At 46.0% G+C, this 13,778-nt stretch overlaps 2 protein-coding genes across 3 annotated transcripts in view; one reads left to right on the top strand and one right to left on the bottom strand.

Moving 5' to 3' along the window:
* Positions 1-723: 723 nt before the first annotated feature.
* Positions 724-4,788, top strand: marchf11 (membrane-associated ring finger (C3HC4) 11). Of its 2 annotated transcripts, none has more exons than XM_084708463.1 (4): positions 724-1,245; positions 2,863-3,018; positions 3,438-3,630; positions 4,033-4,788. In XM_084708463.1, the coding sequence occupies exons 1-4, from the start codon at positions 1,117-1,119 to the stop codon at positions 4,359-4,361; spliced, it is 807 nt and encodes a 268-aa protein (XP_084564589.1). In that variant the 5' UTR covers positions 724-1,116; the 3' UTR covers positions 4,362-4,788. The 2 variants fall into 2 exon arrangements, with proteins under 2 accessions (XP_084564589.1, XP_084564588.1); XM_084708462.1 differs by having other exon boundaries at positions 734-1,424.
* A 640-nt stretch (positions 4,789-5,428) lies between these two features.
* The window catches only part of LOC146271497 (supervillin-like), a 42,284-nt gene continuing 33,934 nt past the window's right edge, over positions 5,429-13,778 (bottom strand). The window contains 15 exon segments of the mRNA XM_084707577.1: positions 5,429-6,310; positions 6,953-7,108; positions 7,343-7,464; positions 7,587-7,730; positions 7,888-8,043; positions 8,309-8,442; positions 8,721-8,928; positions 9,145-9,250; positions 9,677-9,828; positions 10,053-10,335; positions 10,633-10,780; positions 11,170-11,345; positions 11,873-12,018; positions 12,185-12,332; positions 12,870-13,006. Of these exon segments, the coding sequence (XP_084563703.1) occupies positions 6,224-6,310; positions 6,953-7,108; positions 7,343-7,464; positions 7,587-7,730; positions 7,888-8,043; positions 8,309-8,442; positions 8,721-8,928; positions 9,145-9,250; positions 9,677-9,828; positions 10,053-10,335; positions 10,633-10,780; positions 11,170-11,345; positions 11,873-12,018; positions 12,185-12,332; positions 12,870-13,006 (2,303 nt within the window). The 3' untranslated portion in view covers positions 5,429-6,223.

Here is a 13,778-nt window from a genome sequence, read left to right as displayed (position 1 = left end):
TGTGTAAATCTGAAGAATTTAGAGACTATGGTAACCACAATATTTGACAGTTTGTTTTGTTTTTTACCAGAAACCCCCTTTACCCTCTTCCCTTTTAGGCCTTCCCCCAATCTCCCCCAGTGCCTCCGGAGCCTGGTATTGATCTGGGACTTGTAGGTAGTGATTGGACATGAGTGGTAATTTCCTTTGTTGCATTAGTATCCATTACTGCCACTCCTTGGAAGGCGCTACACATCCTCAAAAAATAGCAGATTCCGCTTGGAAAAACCAACCTCAGACAAATTGCTCTCAAAGGCTCTTACTTGTCATAGAAATACTTAGTTGGCATATTCTGGAGAGTATAAGTCAACTTAGTGAAGTATGCTGATGTTACTGTTTGTCTGTTTGGCATTTTGTTAGTAATGGGATTCACTTTGGTTTGTACCTGACCATTTCCTGAAATGTGTCACATTTCATTTATATATTTGTATTTCACCAATAGCTTACCTTGCATCTTAAGCAATTAATCAAACGCCACACTTTCATCATAGCAAATGGTAGCAATTCCATGGTGAGTAAGGGATTTATCTCATCTGTGCACATTGCCCTGTACCGCATACCCCAAAGCAACCGTTTATTCGTCCATTAATCATATTGCAACGTTTGCTTTTGGCGACAGTGCAATAAGGCATCATTTTCGATGCGTGGCTATTGCCCCATGTCTGTGACTCGAAAGTTTATCGTGCGTTTATCAAATTCTCAGTTTCCTTGGAAACGCCAAATAGGTAGGAGAACATTTACGTTTCAAGCTCTTTGGTGTCTTCGGGGAGTCTCTTCCATCACAACCAGACTGTCTGTTAGGGAATGCTATTTTCCGAGCGCAGCTAGCCTTCTTCACGACCTGCATCACGGGCAGAGATAACCGACAACTTTGTCAAACTGCCATCCTAACCTCATAATTTGGATTTACCGGTCAACACTGGATGTTTCTAGTTTCAGCTTGTTTTGTTTAATCATGCAAACACAAGCGTTCTAGGTCTAGTGCTAGACGGATTGTCTTTCCCCCGGCATTAGCTCTAGCTATCAGCTATATTTATGTCATTTTATTTCGACTTTATGTTATTATGACCGTAGAAGATGGAGAGGCGGGTCCAGTTTGCCAACAGACAGGGGGTGAACCACGGGGAGGCGCTGATACCGAAGGACGCAGCCAGTCCGCGGAGAAGATCCAGGAGAATACAGGACATACAAGTGACAAGTCTCAAGGTATTGTTATCGGAGGGACGCATAGCCAAAACAATGTGGCCAAGAATGGCGAAGAGGGCACGTCTGATGAAAAGAGTACGACCTGGGAAGAGAGGAAACAAACGATGCACTCAAACTGCAGCAGTGAGTGTAGTATCCTAACTCCAAGTTGCCGAATATGCTTCCAGGGTGCAGATCAGGTAGGTTAAGTTGCCTACTAGTCAAACTGGTTAGATGCAATAGCCTCTATGTAATTTGATGCGCGCAAGTTTGTTGGTCAGCACCACGGACAGCGGCTACAGACGTTGGAAGACCAATGAAAAACGGAGTAAAAATGTGCGTACTTCTACATACTACTGCTTTACTTGTAGTTTAAAGCAGCATTCTGTATGCAAGCCAATTACTTTATTGCCATGGAAAGTTGACGAGGCATTTAGCCTTGCTTGCAGCCTTTGGCATCTTGCTTTGTTCATGATTGTGGAATCTTTGAAATCCTCAAAGAAGCACGACGTCATACATTTTGCGGCAATGGACTATTCAACATGCAGGTGATAAAGAGGTGAAGGTGGTGTTTCAAACCTCACCACTCTGTTGTATCTAAACATATCTAAACAATGCCAATAAATAGCAATAATATTTAGTTTGTCACTTAACAATATCTTAAATCTGTAGCAATTATGCCCCACTCCCTACAGGCCAGGTGGTGCTGATGTAGCAAATGTTGCGAGCTACTTAATGTTTTGTCCAATGCAACACAAATAGCCTACCATATGTCATTCTTAAATGACTATAAATGACTATAAGTAAAGGCTTGTCTCTTGGGCCATATTGGCCAACAGAACATCACAGTTAGGCTACATGCAATTAAAAGTTGTTTCCTTTCAGAATTTCAGAACCCCTTAAGTACTATGGTGCAGTAGGTAGGGGCATAGGTTTGTTTTGAAATGTGTTTGGGGCAGCTTTTTAATAACTGAGGTAACATTACATATCATTTACTTAATAAAAAGTGGGCGTGTGTGTGTTTGGTGGGGAGGGGGGGGGGGGGGGGGGGGGCAGCTAGCTCAACAAGTAGGCTTAATAGCCGAGCTAGATTTGCTGATTGTAATATTTGCAACAACAAAAAAACGAAATACATGCTATAAATCTCAAACCTTTTGCTCTTTCTGTCTTGTGCAGTCTGTCGATTACCATATAGTTGTGACAGCTAAAGCCAAATATTTTGAGGGAGTCTATCCAGTATCCACTGCAGCAATACTGCTTTGCCATACTGTTCAGCAAATGTTGGAGCCCTAAGCTAACCCTAACCCTAACTTTAGCAAGCCATTAGAACAGCGACCCCTGGACACAGTTTTCAATAAGTCACTGATTTCTGTACAACACCCGAAACAAAGCAATTGAACTTGGAAAATCCCCCAATGAATCGTATCAGTTATCCCCAATGCCCCTCGCGTGAATTGACCTATTCAGTGAGCTTCCCAAACTTGAGAGATGGAGATAAATTGTTCAATTCCGCTTTTATAGATATTTACTCAGGCTTCAATCATGTTTTTTCTACCGTGTATGTGATACAGGCCTACCCACTCACTGCCTACTTCTTTGAGCCTTTGTCCTCCTGACCTTTGACACGTTTGCTTCAAGGGGGACCTTCTGAACCCCTGTCGCTGTGACGGCTCAGTCCGCTACACTCACCAGCAGTGCCTGTTCAAGTGGATCAGCGAGAGAGGCTGTTGGACCTGTGAGCTGTGTTCTTACCGCTTTGATGTCATCGCCATCCATATGAAGAGACCAGGGCAGGTATGCTGAAGGCCAGGGGTTCCACGCTTGGTTATTTTCAATATTCACTTAATTGAGATAAAAATAGCTGCTTTAAACATGTCTACTGTGCATGACCCTGTTTTAGGATCCATTTAAGATCAAAGGAAGTGTTAAATGTCATAGAAATGGGTGCAGCTGGGGCAGGATATTTAGATGTGTGTATGTGTGTCATCATAAAGGTAGCTGTGGTCAATGGTATTATGAATGCACTAGATATTCTGTCTTTGACTGCGGATTTCGTTGACTATGCACTGCTGCTTTCCAAACATATTAATATTGGTCTAATTATGTTGAAATCTATAAACTGGTTGATTATTGCAATGTATTCATGTCAAAACACACAACCTATGGTTGGGGTGCTGCTGCCTGATCTCATTCAGACCTAATGTCTCCCATAGTGGCAGGCCATTACTATCACACTGGTGGAGAAGGTCCAGATAGTTGCCGTGTTCCTGGGCTCTCTTTTCCTTGTGGCCAGTATCTCCTGGCTGCTATGGTCAGGCCTCAGCCCTCAGGCTGCGTGGCAGCGCAGGGACATCCTCTTCCAGATCTGCTACGCCATGTACGCCTTTATGGATCTCGTCTGTATAGGTGAGGATTAGCTCTGGACCTTTTCATTTAGACATGGGAGGCAGTCTCTGCACCCACCACTTGGGAAATGTGAGCTGGTCATTCTCACATTCTTTGGGGGCAATGTATGGGTGTTAAGTGGGGGGAGCATAGGTGGAATAGCATAGCCTCTGCATAGGTGGAATATGCATCATGTGGGAATCATAAAAGGTTATTTATTTTGGGGGGGTTAGGGTTCGCTATTCTCTCTGTGGACATGAGAAAGTGAAGATCATATGTGTAGTGGCATGTTCTGATCTGAGTAGAGCTTTTTTCTCGGGAAATGTATAGAGGAACTCAATGTATCAGCTTGAACAGATTCCACGTTTTTATAGATCCAATATCAAAATCGAATCTATCCATTTTGTGTTTGTGCGTGTACAGGTCTGATTGTCCACGAGGGCGCAGCGGTGCACAATGTCCTCATGCGCTGGCGAGCGCTCAACCTCCACTGGGACGTCCAGAACTACGACAAGGCAGCAGACATGGAGGAGGCTGCCAGGGCAGAGACCACATTGGTTCCCAGAACACTCTGGCTTCCCCTAACTATCATGGGGTCTGTAGGGCCTTTGCAACCCATTACCCAGCTCGGACCCCCACAGCTGTGGGCTTTTCTCTGTCTCCCCCCCTTGACCCTCTGCTGCCCTCCTCTGGCTTCCCGAGGCACTCTCAGCCAGGACAGGAACTCTGAGGTGGTCGTAACATCTGTGTGACGGTGTTGACACCCTTCCATCTTCCCAGATATACTCCAATGAGGCACTGCTGCATGCTGGGGCAAAGGGACGGTATACGTATGGCTCTGGACATGGGTCATTTGACTGTGTGTGCCTTTGGTGACGGATTGACTTGCGTCAATCTAAGTCGAGATCACAATTTAGAAGCTGTCTTGTCAGGTATCTATTTCTGTTAAATGGATATGTTGTAAATCAAGATAAATGACTAAACAAGACATGATGAGTAGCTATCTGGTTACAGAAGCTTTACCAGATGAATTTATACCAGAAATGATAAAGAAGCCAGGTGCATCACTCCTGACTGAGTTACATTCAGGGGTGTTGCTTAGTAGACTAGAAGGGGCTGTTAAAACATTAATGGTTGCTGGATTTGGCCATATACTGTATGCTTCATTTTAAATAAATATTGCACAGTACTTATTTGATTTGTAAAAGGTCAAGTCTAGGTGGTGGTGTGCATTTTGAGGCAAAAAAGTTAGAAATAAAGAAAAACCAGAACATTTGGAGAAAGAACAGGTGTGGTATTTCACAGTACAGCCTCATACTAGGCATTCAAAGTCAAACGTCAAATGTGAATGAGGACCTGTCAAAATATACTATTCGTGTTTGTATTTGCTTTGAATAAAAGTGTCTGCCCAATTAAATATGAATGTAAAAATGTACATACATGTGAAAATGGACCCTCATCTAATGGACAGTGCAATACACAGAAATGAGTCAACTATTTGATGACACCTGTTATAACATTAAGCCATTTTGGTGACTGGATACAATCCCTGAAGAAGGAATGACATGGAAGTCTTATGTCCTTTTATGGACAAAAATGGCTCAGGCGTCAATACATCACTGACCAGTGGACGTGTGAGCTCTCATAGCGCCACCTGGTGGACTCTGGAAAGGCAGTTTAGGCTGCAGATACATACCAACCTGGTAAATATGGTAAACACACATCTGACCCTTGATATCTAATGTGGTTTATACTGTTTCATAGAGGAATTCATCAATAAATACAGGATTTCATGTCATAATTCAACACAACTAATATGTTTATAGTTTTGTTTTCATGGTTTATTAACTATTTCTTTTATCACAAAGAATGTCTTTGAAATGCAGACTAGATTTTATGTATATAAACTGTACATAGAAGCAAGGCACTATACATTCAGATTCATCAAGTATCTCTCTTTCTCACCAACCATGCCTTTAAAATACATCCACAGTCATCACTTGGGGTGGGGGTGTGTCGTACTAACTGGTACCATCACTGAAGGCCAGTGAAAGAAAAGGTATATACTTTATGACCCCTTTGAGACACCATAGACACAAGGAAAACACATTTAAAAACATGATACACAACACTTTCAAGTGAACACAATGAACAAGTCATCCTACAAGTTTTGTTTTACATAAATAGAAATTCATACTTTACAAACACACACAGCATAATTGCACCACCAAATTATCGACACGTTTTTTTCTTCTCAAAATTCCACACTGTGACCAAGGACATAAGTGCTTGTAGTAGACTGTTACAGAACACACACAGTTAAACGACTGTAGGAAATCTGCGCAAATGAGATTCAGGTGTGCACCTGATCAAAGCAACTTGTATACAATGTCACGCACAGCCAATTTCCCTACGTTATGACACTGCTGAAAGGTAAACCGCAGTTCTGAAGCTTGTTCACCTTGGCAGACTATGGCCCCAGTCTCCCACCCGCCATCCCACTCAGAGTCAGTCCCTGAGCTGGTGGGTTCAATAAACCACACAACAAGGAACGATTGGGGGCTGGGGCCCCTTCCATCTTAAAGTCCAATCCACAAACCATCATCAACGTTTCCTAAAACAGTCCTTTGGCTTTCTTTAAGTTTACTTGCTTCCACCCTGGAAGTCCTTCGTATTCCTCTCTCTTCATTTCCAGCGCTTTCTGCAAGGAGGTCAAGAGGCATAGGAGTTAATTATCCTTAAAATCTTTTTTCGTTACGTAATCGACCCCATGACTATTTTGTTCATTAAGACAGGCAGTGTGGCATTCCATGGGAACATTGGGTACGCTTCATTTCAAATGCTCCTGTTATATTCAGTTCAGTGGGTGAAACCCTTAACCACAGTATGTAAAAGCTGAGATGATCTACTCTACTGGATACAATGCTGCAAAGAACGAGAGAGAGGGTGATTGGATGTTCTGCCAAGGTGTACAGAGAGGATTGGTGGAGAAGAAGTGGGCAAACAAGCAAGGCAATCCAGAGAGAAACTTATGGAACAGAGGGGATAGGTGAAGAGGACGTGTGCTGCAGAGGAGGTAAGTGACAGTGTTCATTCACCATAAACAAGACCAGGAGTTGAACAATCCTGACCAGAAGAAAAGTCAAAGCCTCATATAGTATCACTTACCTTACCTTAGTTTCCCTATAAACCAGTCTGTAATGTTAAAATGACGAGTTAGATTGGATTCATAACCCAGGTAACATTTACAAGTTCATGAAAGTAATGACAGCTCTGCCAGATCTTGGATGTTTAACAAAGAAAGGACGGCAGTGTACCGGCCCCTCGAGGGGCGTGGCCTCACCTCAAAATCCTGGTCTGATAGGTAGATCTCCAGTCGGAGGGGGTCGACGCCCTCAGGAAGTGGGCGTGCCAGCAGCACTGACAGGTCATAGTTGTTCTGGCACAGCCTGGCAAGCACATCCTCCACCAGGATGATCTGGTTACACACCTCTGCCTCCTGGACACACACACACACACACACTCACAAAAGTTACTTCCAGTGCACAAAATACATGAATTTAATCATTCATAAAAACTACGTGTGTGTGTATCCCTTTTTTATGTATGATGACTGTTTTCTTCAATGCGTGTGTCTGAGCATTGAGTGTGTATGTGTGTGGTTCTGTTTCTAAAAGGGAGCCATGAAGGGTTTGCGCGTGTTTGTTAGAAAGTGTGTGTGAACACGGCTCACCCTCTCGGTGATCTCAGCAATGTCCTCCCTGTGCTCCCAGCTGGGGAACATGTTGGTGAAGGTGAGGGGTTCCAGACCAGCATGAATCAGATAAGACTTCTGAGGCTTCTTCTCATTCTTCTCTGTCGGAGCAGAAAAACTAACACTCATCAGCGCTTTCTGTATCCAAACAGTCCACATGAGCCGCACAAGCAACTTGCTGACCAATCAAAGCAGACTGTGACCTCACCCCGCTGTGCCTTACCTCTGCAGTACTGTAACACGGTCTCCATTGCACACTTCCTGTCTGCATCCCAGCGGATGCGCGCCGAGCCGGGGCTCTCGCTGTCCTGAGGCCACCAGCCCTGCCACAGGTACACCTCCTGGAAGTTGTCCACCAAGAACAGAGCTAGCAAAGGCAAGAGGAAGTGATGTCACATAAGGAAGGTTCCCCGTCCGTTTCCCTTTTAAAAACGTCAAGGTTTCTAGGTGAGGCTTTGGAGCCGGTCGATGAGCGTTAGAGGAAGATGGTGTAGGATCTGCAGCGTCCAGTAGTTGTTCCTCACCAGGCTGCGGGGTGTTGTAGAGGTCCTCCTGGAGGAAGGGCAGGGAGCTGACCAGGTCGGGCGCTCGGTAGAGGTGGAAGAACTCTGTCGCTACAAACTCCCCTGAGGTGCTGCTCAGCTGGAACAGCCGGGGGGTGAAGTTGAACTTGCCCGGATCTGAAAAAACAAAACAAAAGACGCCGCCTTGGAAAATGGGACATTTTCGAAGGTCCCTGCGTGGCTATGTCAACCTTCGTTTCCATCAGGAGATATGAAAACGACATGGACCTGCAGCTGCATATCCACAGGTGCGTTGAAAGCTCGCGTTGAGCCTTGTTACAACAGATCATCTGTTTCCACTCAAAACTCCAATGTTGCCTACGTGAGGGATCTGATGACTCTGTGTCAATGCGCTGCCTCTGGGTGGGTCGGTGTACAGTACCTTGCAGCATGCAGTCGTACGCCTTCCTGTCCTTCCTCCCAAGCGCTTCCCAGAAGCCCACAGGCTCCGCCCCCTCTTCACACTCGTGGATGGTCACCTTGCTGCTGCTGTGGAGCCCCGCCTCGAGCGGACATCTTGGGAAGGACAGACATAAATCAGACCCCCTCCTTTTAGGCGGTGGCATTCTCTAACGTAAACAAATAAAAGATCATGCTCAAAGCTATGTAAAGGATGCTTTGCAGCTTAACAAAGACTGCTTCCATCCACCCCCTTCCTAAACAAACGGTGTGGTGTGACTTGATTTGGGACGGCGTGGTCGCGGAACACGCATGCATGTTTCCAACCGGAACCGAAATCTGTGATGCGTGCGGGAGAGGAAGATGCATCTCTTGATGATTCCTCCTGAACTCACTGTTCCTTGATCCTCTGCGCGGCAGTGCGTCCCACGGCGTGCGTGTGCGGCTGAGACTTGCAGCCGTGCCACAGGTACAGGATGGCCTTGGTGACGTTCAGGAGGATCATGGAGGTCCGAGAACGCAGGCTGCTGCAGTGACACGCCACCTCCAGCAGGTGGCCCTCGACGGGGACCTCCCCGCGGACGCAGTACAGGCGCCACTCACCTAAAAAGCACACGAGGAACAATCAACATGAAAACAGGTGGTCGTCACACGTAGCTTTGGAGCTGGATCCCCCCTGTTGGAAGATCGTCTAGTTTACGGGACATCATCCTCATCCTGGACCGTTTCTCAGTTGTGCTACTGAGCAGATAGACGGTATCCAAGCCCTGTAACGTGCACCTGGGTGGGTGAGGCAGCTGTGTCGAGAGTGTTACTTACTCTGGGCATTCTCCTCTTCCTCCTCTCTCTTCCCAGAATGAATGATCATCCCCCCGTTGAAACTCTGCAGGAAACACGGAGGCTCCTTCCCTTGCTGGACCTGCACCTGTTACCACAAACAGGGTTGCACTCCAGCTGAGGTAAGTGGATCAGCATTTTGCATTTTGTTTACGTGGCAGACGCCCTTCTCCAAAGGGACATATATGGTGCATGCTGGATAGAGCAGGACATCCAGGAAGTGCATAGTTCTAACAGTGTGTCAGTGGTCAGAGACTAGGAATGGTCTGTATTCATCAGACACGGTATACAAACTATAACAGAGTGTCTACTTGTTAGCATTGATCAATGAGTATAACTGTGTTTATAGTTTATAGCTGTGGTAAAATTATTTTAGAACAGAGTATAGATTTTTTGTCCAGTTTTTATCGCTTCAATAAAACGGAATTGTTTTATAAATGAGATGAGAAATGAAGGAACTCTAGCTATACAATGGAATCATTTGATAGCAGGACCTGTAGCTGTGTATGTGTACCTGTGCGCCTCTCTCCTCATCCAGCTCCACGGTCATCAGCGCTGACGTTCCTTTCTCGCTAACCGTGGAGTTCCTGCCTTGCCAGAAGAAGTAGGAGCACTTCTCTTTACCGGGACCTGCGCTTCTCGCCTCAGGGTTCTGCCTCCTTCCAACTGTGTTAGACACACACGCATGCTCACATATTCAAGAAACTGCCGTTGTTTTCGATCCAGATGTTTATTTATAGCGCTCGAGTGGACGTGGAGAAAATGTGACGTAGACCAGGGTGAGAAACTGCTTCCACGGTAGCAAACTGCACCTTGGAAGTCGTGCCGCATTTATTTACGTTCGTGGACTGTATGTCGTGAAGGCATGTGCTGACCGGATCCATACTGACCTGCGGCGCTCACCATGTACTTCCACTTGACCACGTAGGCGTCGCCCTCGTGGAACTGGCCGATGCTCTGGCGCGGCAGGCGGCTGTAGTCAAACTCCAGGATGTGCCACACGTCCACGGAGACCGTGCTGACCTCCAGCGTTCTGAGGCTGTCCTCGCCGCCCTCCACCTGCCCGTGGCCCCGCCCCACGTTGACACCGTCCAGCACGGTGCTGACAGCCGTCTGCAGCACGGGTAGCATGAGGGAGGCGTCGTACGGACGGCACTCCCGCCCGCCTGGCTCCTGAGGGAGGGAGGAGAGGGAGGAGAGGGAGGGAGGGGAGGGAGGGAGGGAGGGAGGGAGGGGAGGGAGGGAGGGAGGGAGGGAGGGAGGGAGGGAGGGAGGGAGGGAGGGAGGGAGGGAGGGAGGGAGGGAGGGAGGGAGGGAGGGAGGGAGGGAGGGAGGGAGGGAGGGAGGGAGGGAGGGAGGGAGGGAGGGAGGGAGGGGAAACATCACGTATGGAAACATACTGTGGAGTTTGCTGTGAGAGACAAAGGTATAAGATGTCAACTATGCGTTTGTAGAGAGAGGAAGACATACTTTCTGTTCACTGTCTTGTTCGTTGCCATTCTTTGGTGTTGGCTTCTGAGTGTCTGTCCAGTCCAGAAACTTCTCTTTGAACAGGGTTGTCTCATTGTGCTCAGTTAGCCTGCCAAATATTGCCCAGTCAGGACGGCCCTGACCCTTCCTAAACACAAAAACACACATTCATACAAAGTTTGGGCATTGAAAGAACAAGACAAACATTCAAAGAACAAAATTGAATGAACCTGAAAGGAAATAGTCCTTCAATAAACATTGCATACTGTAGGCGTTTTGTAAATGTACTGTTAAGATGATCCTTCCATATTTTGAAATGAGAGTGCAATGTGAGCTTGTGCATGGGCCTACTTAAAATAAGTTTATTCCACATAAAATATTGTGGCATACAGTGTGTTTGGATAAACTATTTAATATGCTATGCAATAGCCTTGCTACTGTATACTGTACATTGATACTGTACATTGTGTGTCTGCATTTGTGTGTCTGTGTGCTAACTTGTAGCCCATATGTATGTCTGTCTGTGTGCTAGCTTGCCTAGGAATGAGTGTATTGCACCCTCCCGGGTCCAGGGGGTTGATGTCGCAGCAGGTGTAGTCGAAGGTGCCGTTCCACAGGTGCTTGGCCAGCTGGAAGGCCACCTTCCTCTGTGCCAGTGTCACCTCCTTGCCGTGCCACACGTACACCTCGCTGCCAAAGTCAAACACCAGCACCTGCAGGGCGGCACAACGTTCGTTCGTGTGCTGAGTTTCGTACCAACTGAGCTAGCTCGGAGAGTCAGGTGGCTGAGCGGTTAGAGAGTTGGTCTAGTAATCAGAAGGTTGCCGGATCGATTCCCGGCTGTGCCAAATGACGTTGTGTCCATGGGCAAGGCACTTCACCCTACTTGACTCGGGGGGAATGTCAATGTACTTACTGTAAGTCGCTCTGGATAAGAGCGTCTGCTAAATGATTAAATATAAATGTAAGCTCAAGCGTCAGTTGCGGCGCAATGATGTATTCACCAGAAGCGTTTTCAAATCATACATAGCGGTCTTCCATGGGAATATTGAGCATTTGGACATTTCCATGAGTACCTGACTATAGGTAAGTGCTTGAAAAAGAATGCTGCTTGTATCCAAAATTATATTCATGGTCAATTCAGGTAGCTAGAAATTGTCCAACTTATTTTTACATATGCATGTACATATTCAGAAACAAATGAGATAGTCTAACTGTGTGGGGTAACCCAACAACCAACCTCTTTTGGCTCCAGCAGAGTGCAGCGAGGGACCTTCCCCCACTCGTCGTCGTCGGGGACGAGCTTGTCATCCAGCAGGCGGAAGATACAGTTGGTCTCCACAATGGCGCTCTCAAACTGTTCATCCTCCTCTGGAGGGCCCGCCGCTGTGGGGGTACGCACACAAACAAGCACACGCACGTGTGAACACAAACACGTGACACACGTGCACAGATACCGCATGCACACATAAACACACAGTAAGTATGCAAAGACTTATGGTCTAAAGCACATTTAATGACAACTTTGGATATGAATTCCCAAGTCTCTTACACTGGTAGGTGGCCTGTCCCCCTAGAATCTTCCAGAACTCCTGGGCAGCAGGACCCTGGGGGTTGACCCCCTCCTCGATGGTCTGGATCTGGCTTGCTCTGCAACCCAGGTCCCTCTTAGTCTGGATAAACGCTGCCAGCTCTGAGGCCTGGGACACACAAACACACACACAGACATAAATCTGGTGTTAAATCTTGTCTTGAGTCTTGTTAAAGCACCAGTATTTATGAGTTTTATTTTTATATAAATGTGTATTGTGTGATATAGAAAATAACCTATTTTTCTATGTCAGGACAAGCTGCTCTCCAAAAAAGACTGCAGGCAAGTGTGTGTTTGCTTCAGGAAGAGATACCACTCTCTATGACAACAAACGAAGCAGTTTGTGAGCATGTGGGTCTTGGTTTAATTGGTATGTTTGCATACTAGTTCTTAGATGTTCATGTGTTTGTCTGTCTTAATGTTCTTTCGTTTTCAGTTAGTTTCTGAAGCTTTCGTCACATAAATGATCCAAAGTCCCAACTTGGAAATCTTCTCCCCAAATGTTAATATCAACTCTTCCAGCTTGATCCCCTTGATCTCGTAAACCCAAATTACAGCAAATATCGTCAATCGGGGAGATTAAAACACAGGGGACTTAATCCAGGAAGTACTGAATGAACATACTGTGCCAGCAGAGGTCACTCACTTTGGCTCTCTCGATGACGTTGGAGAACTCTCCCATCCAGACAAAGCAGTGCTGGGGAGTGACCAGGAGGAAACAGTCTCCACTGTTCAGGGACGAGACTCTTGGCTCCACTAGTCTGGTCTGGACGTGTCGGCGACCTGGCAGAACCAGTTTTTGATTAGACATGGGCTCAATTCGTTCACAAGAAAACAGCAAACAAGGTCACAACAGTGAGGTTTGGCAATAAGTTCAGCAATAGAATAGCTGTTGATATGATGGCTCAGAGAACTGTAGCCTTCAACTCACATGTACTCTAACGCTAAATGCAGTTGTCCTGAAAAAATACTAGGGTTTCACAATGGAGAGATGATTTTAAAACTAAATGTGAAATGTTGCAAAAAAAATGTTTACTATAATGTGTGCATCTACAATTAAATCACTATGTTTAAGTGTGCTGTACGTGATTGTGTGTATACTGCATGTGTTGCTTTGTGTATTCCCAGTTCTCTGAGTGCTGTGAAGGATATCTGTGAGTTCTCAGGTTCACAGTGCCCCCCCCCTCCTCCTACGCATGGCCGACCGTATTATACATGTTAAATCAGATTTTGCCAAGTAAACATGATTAAGCTCGGTAAACTGGACTTATTAACCACATTCCTTTTTTTTCTGACTGGTAATCAACTTCCGTATCCATCTTTACCACGTGGCTGTCCTTAATCTTTCGTGCTCTCTAGCAGAGAGACTGAATGACAGTCGGAAAGAGACAAGACCTTCATTCAACACAAACACACACACACAAACCAGACTGCTACAGTATCTGATGGATAATTCATCTCTTCCTCAGCAAAGCCTAGTCGATGACTGACATTTGAAACTGAAATTATAAAACAAATCTACCACAAAGGTGCATGCCTTCCTTTAAAAACACAA

This window comes from Hypomesus nipponensis, chromosome 10 (genome assembly GCF_054491055.1).
Source record: "Hypomesus nipponensis isolate SF chromosome 10, ASM5449105v1, whole genome shotgun sequence".
Taxonomy (NCBI): Eukaryota; Metazoa; Chordata; class Actinopteri; order Osmeriformes; family Osmeridae; genus Hypomesus; species Hypomesus nipponensis.
The sequence above is the reverse complement of the archived record's forward strand: the minus strand, read 5'-3'. Positions and strand labels throughout refer to the sequence as shown.

Bases quoted from the DNA above. Each gene is read 5' to 3' on its own strand.
- marchf11 (XM_084708462.1), top strand. From the start codon at position 1,104: ATGACCGTAGAAGATGGAGAGGCGGGTCCAGTTTGCCAACAGACAGGG. The intron at 1,425-2,862 runs GTAGGTTAAGTT...GTTTGCTTCAAG, and splicing joins GCTTCCAGGGTGCAGATCAG to GGGGACCTTCTGAACCCCTG. The intron at 3,631-4,032 runs GTGAGGATTAGC...GTGCGTGTACAG, and splicing joins TATGGATCTCGTCTGTATAG to GTCTGATTGTCCACGAGGGC.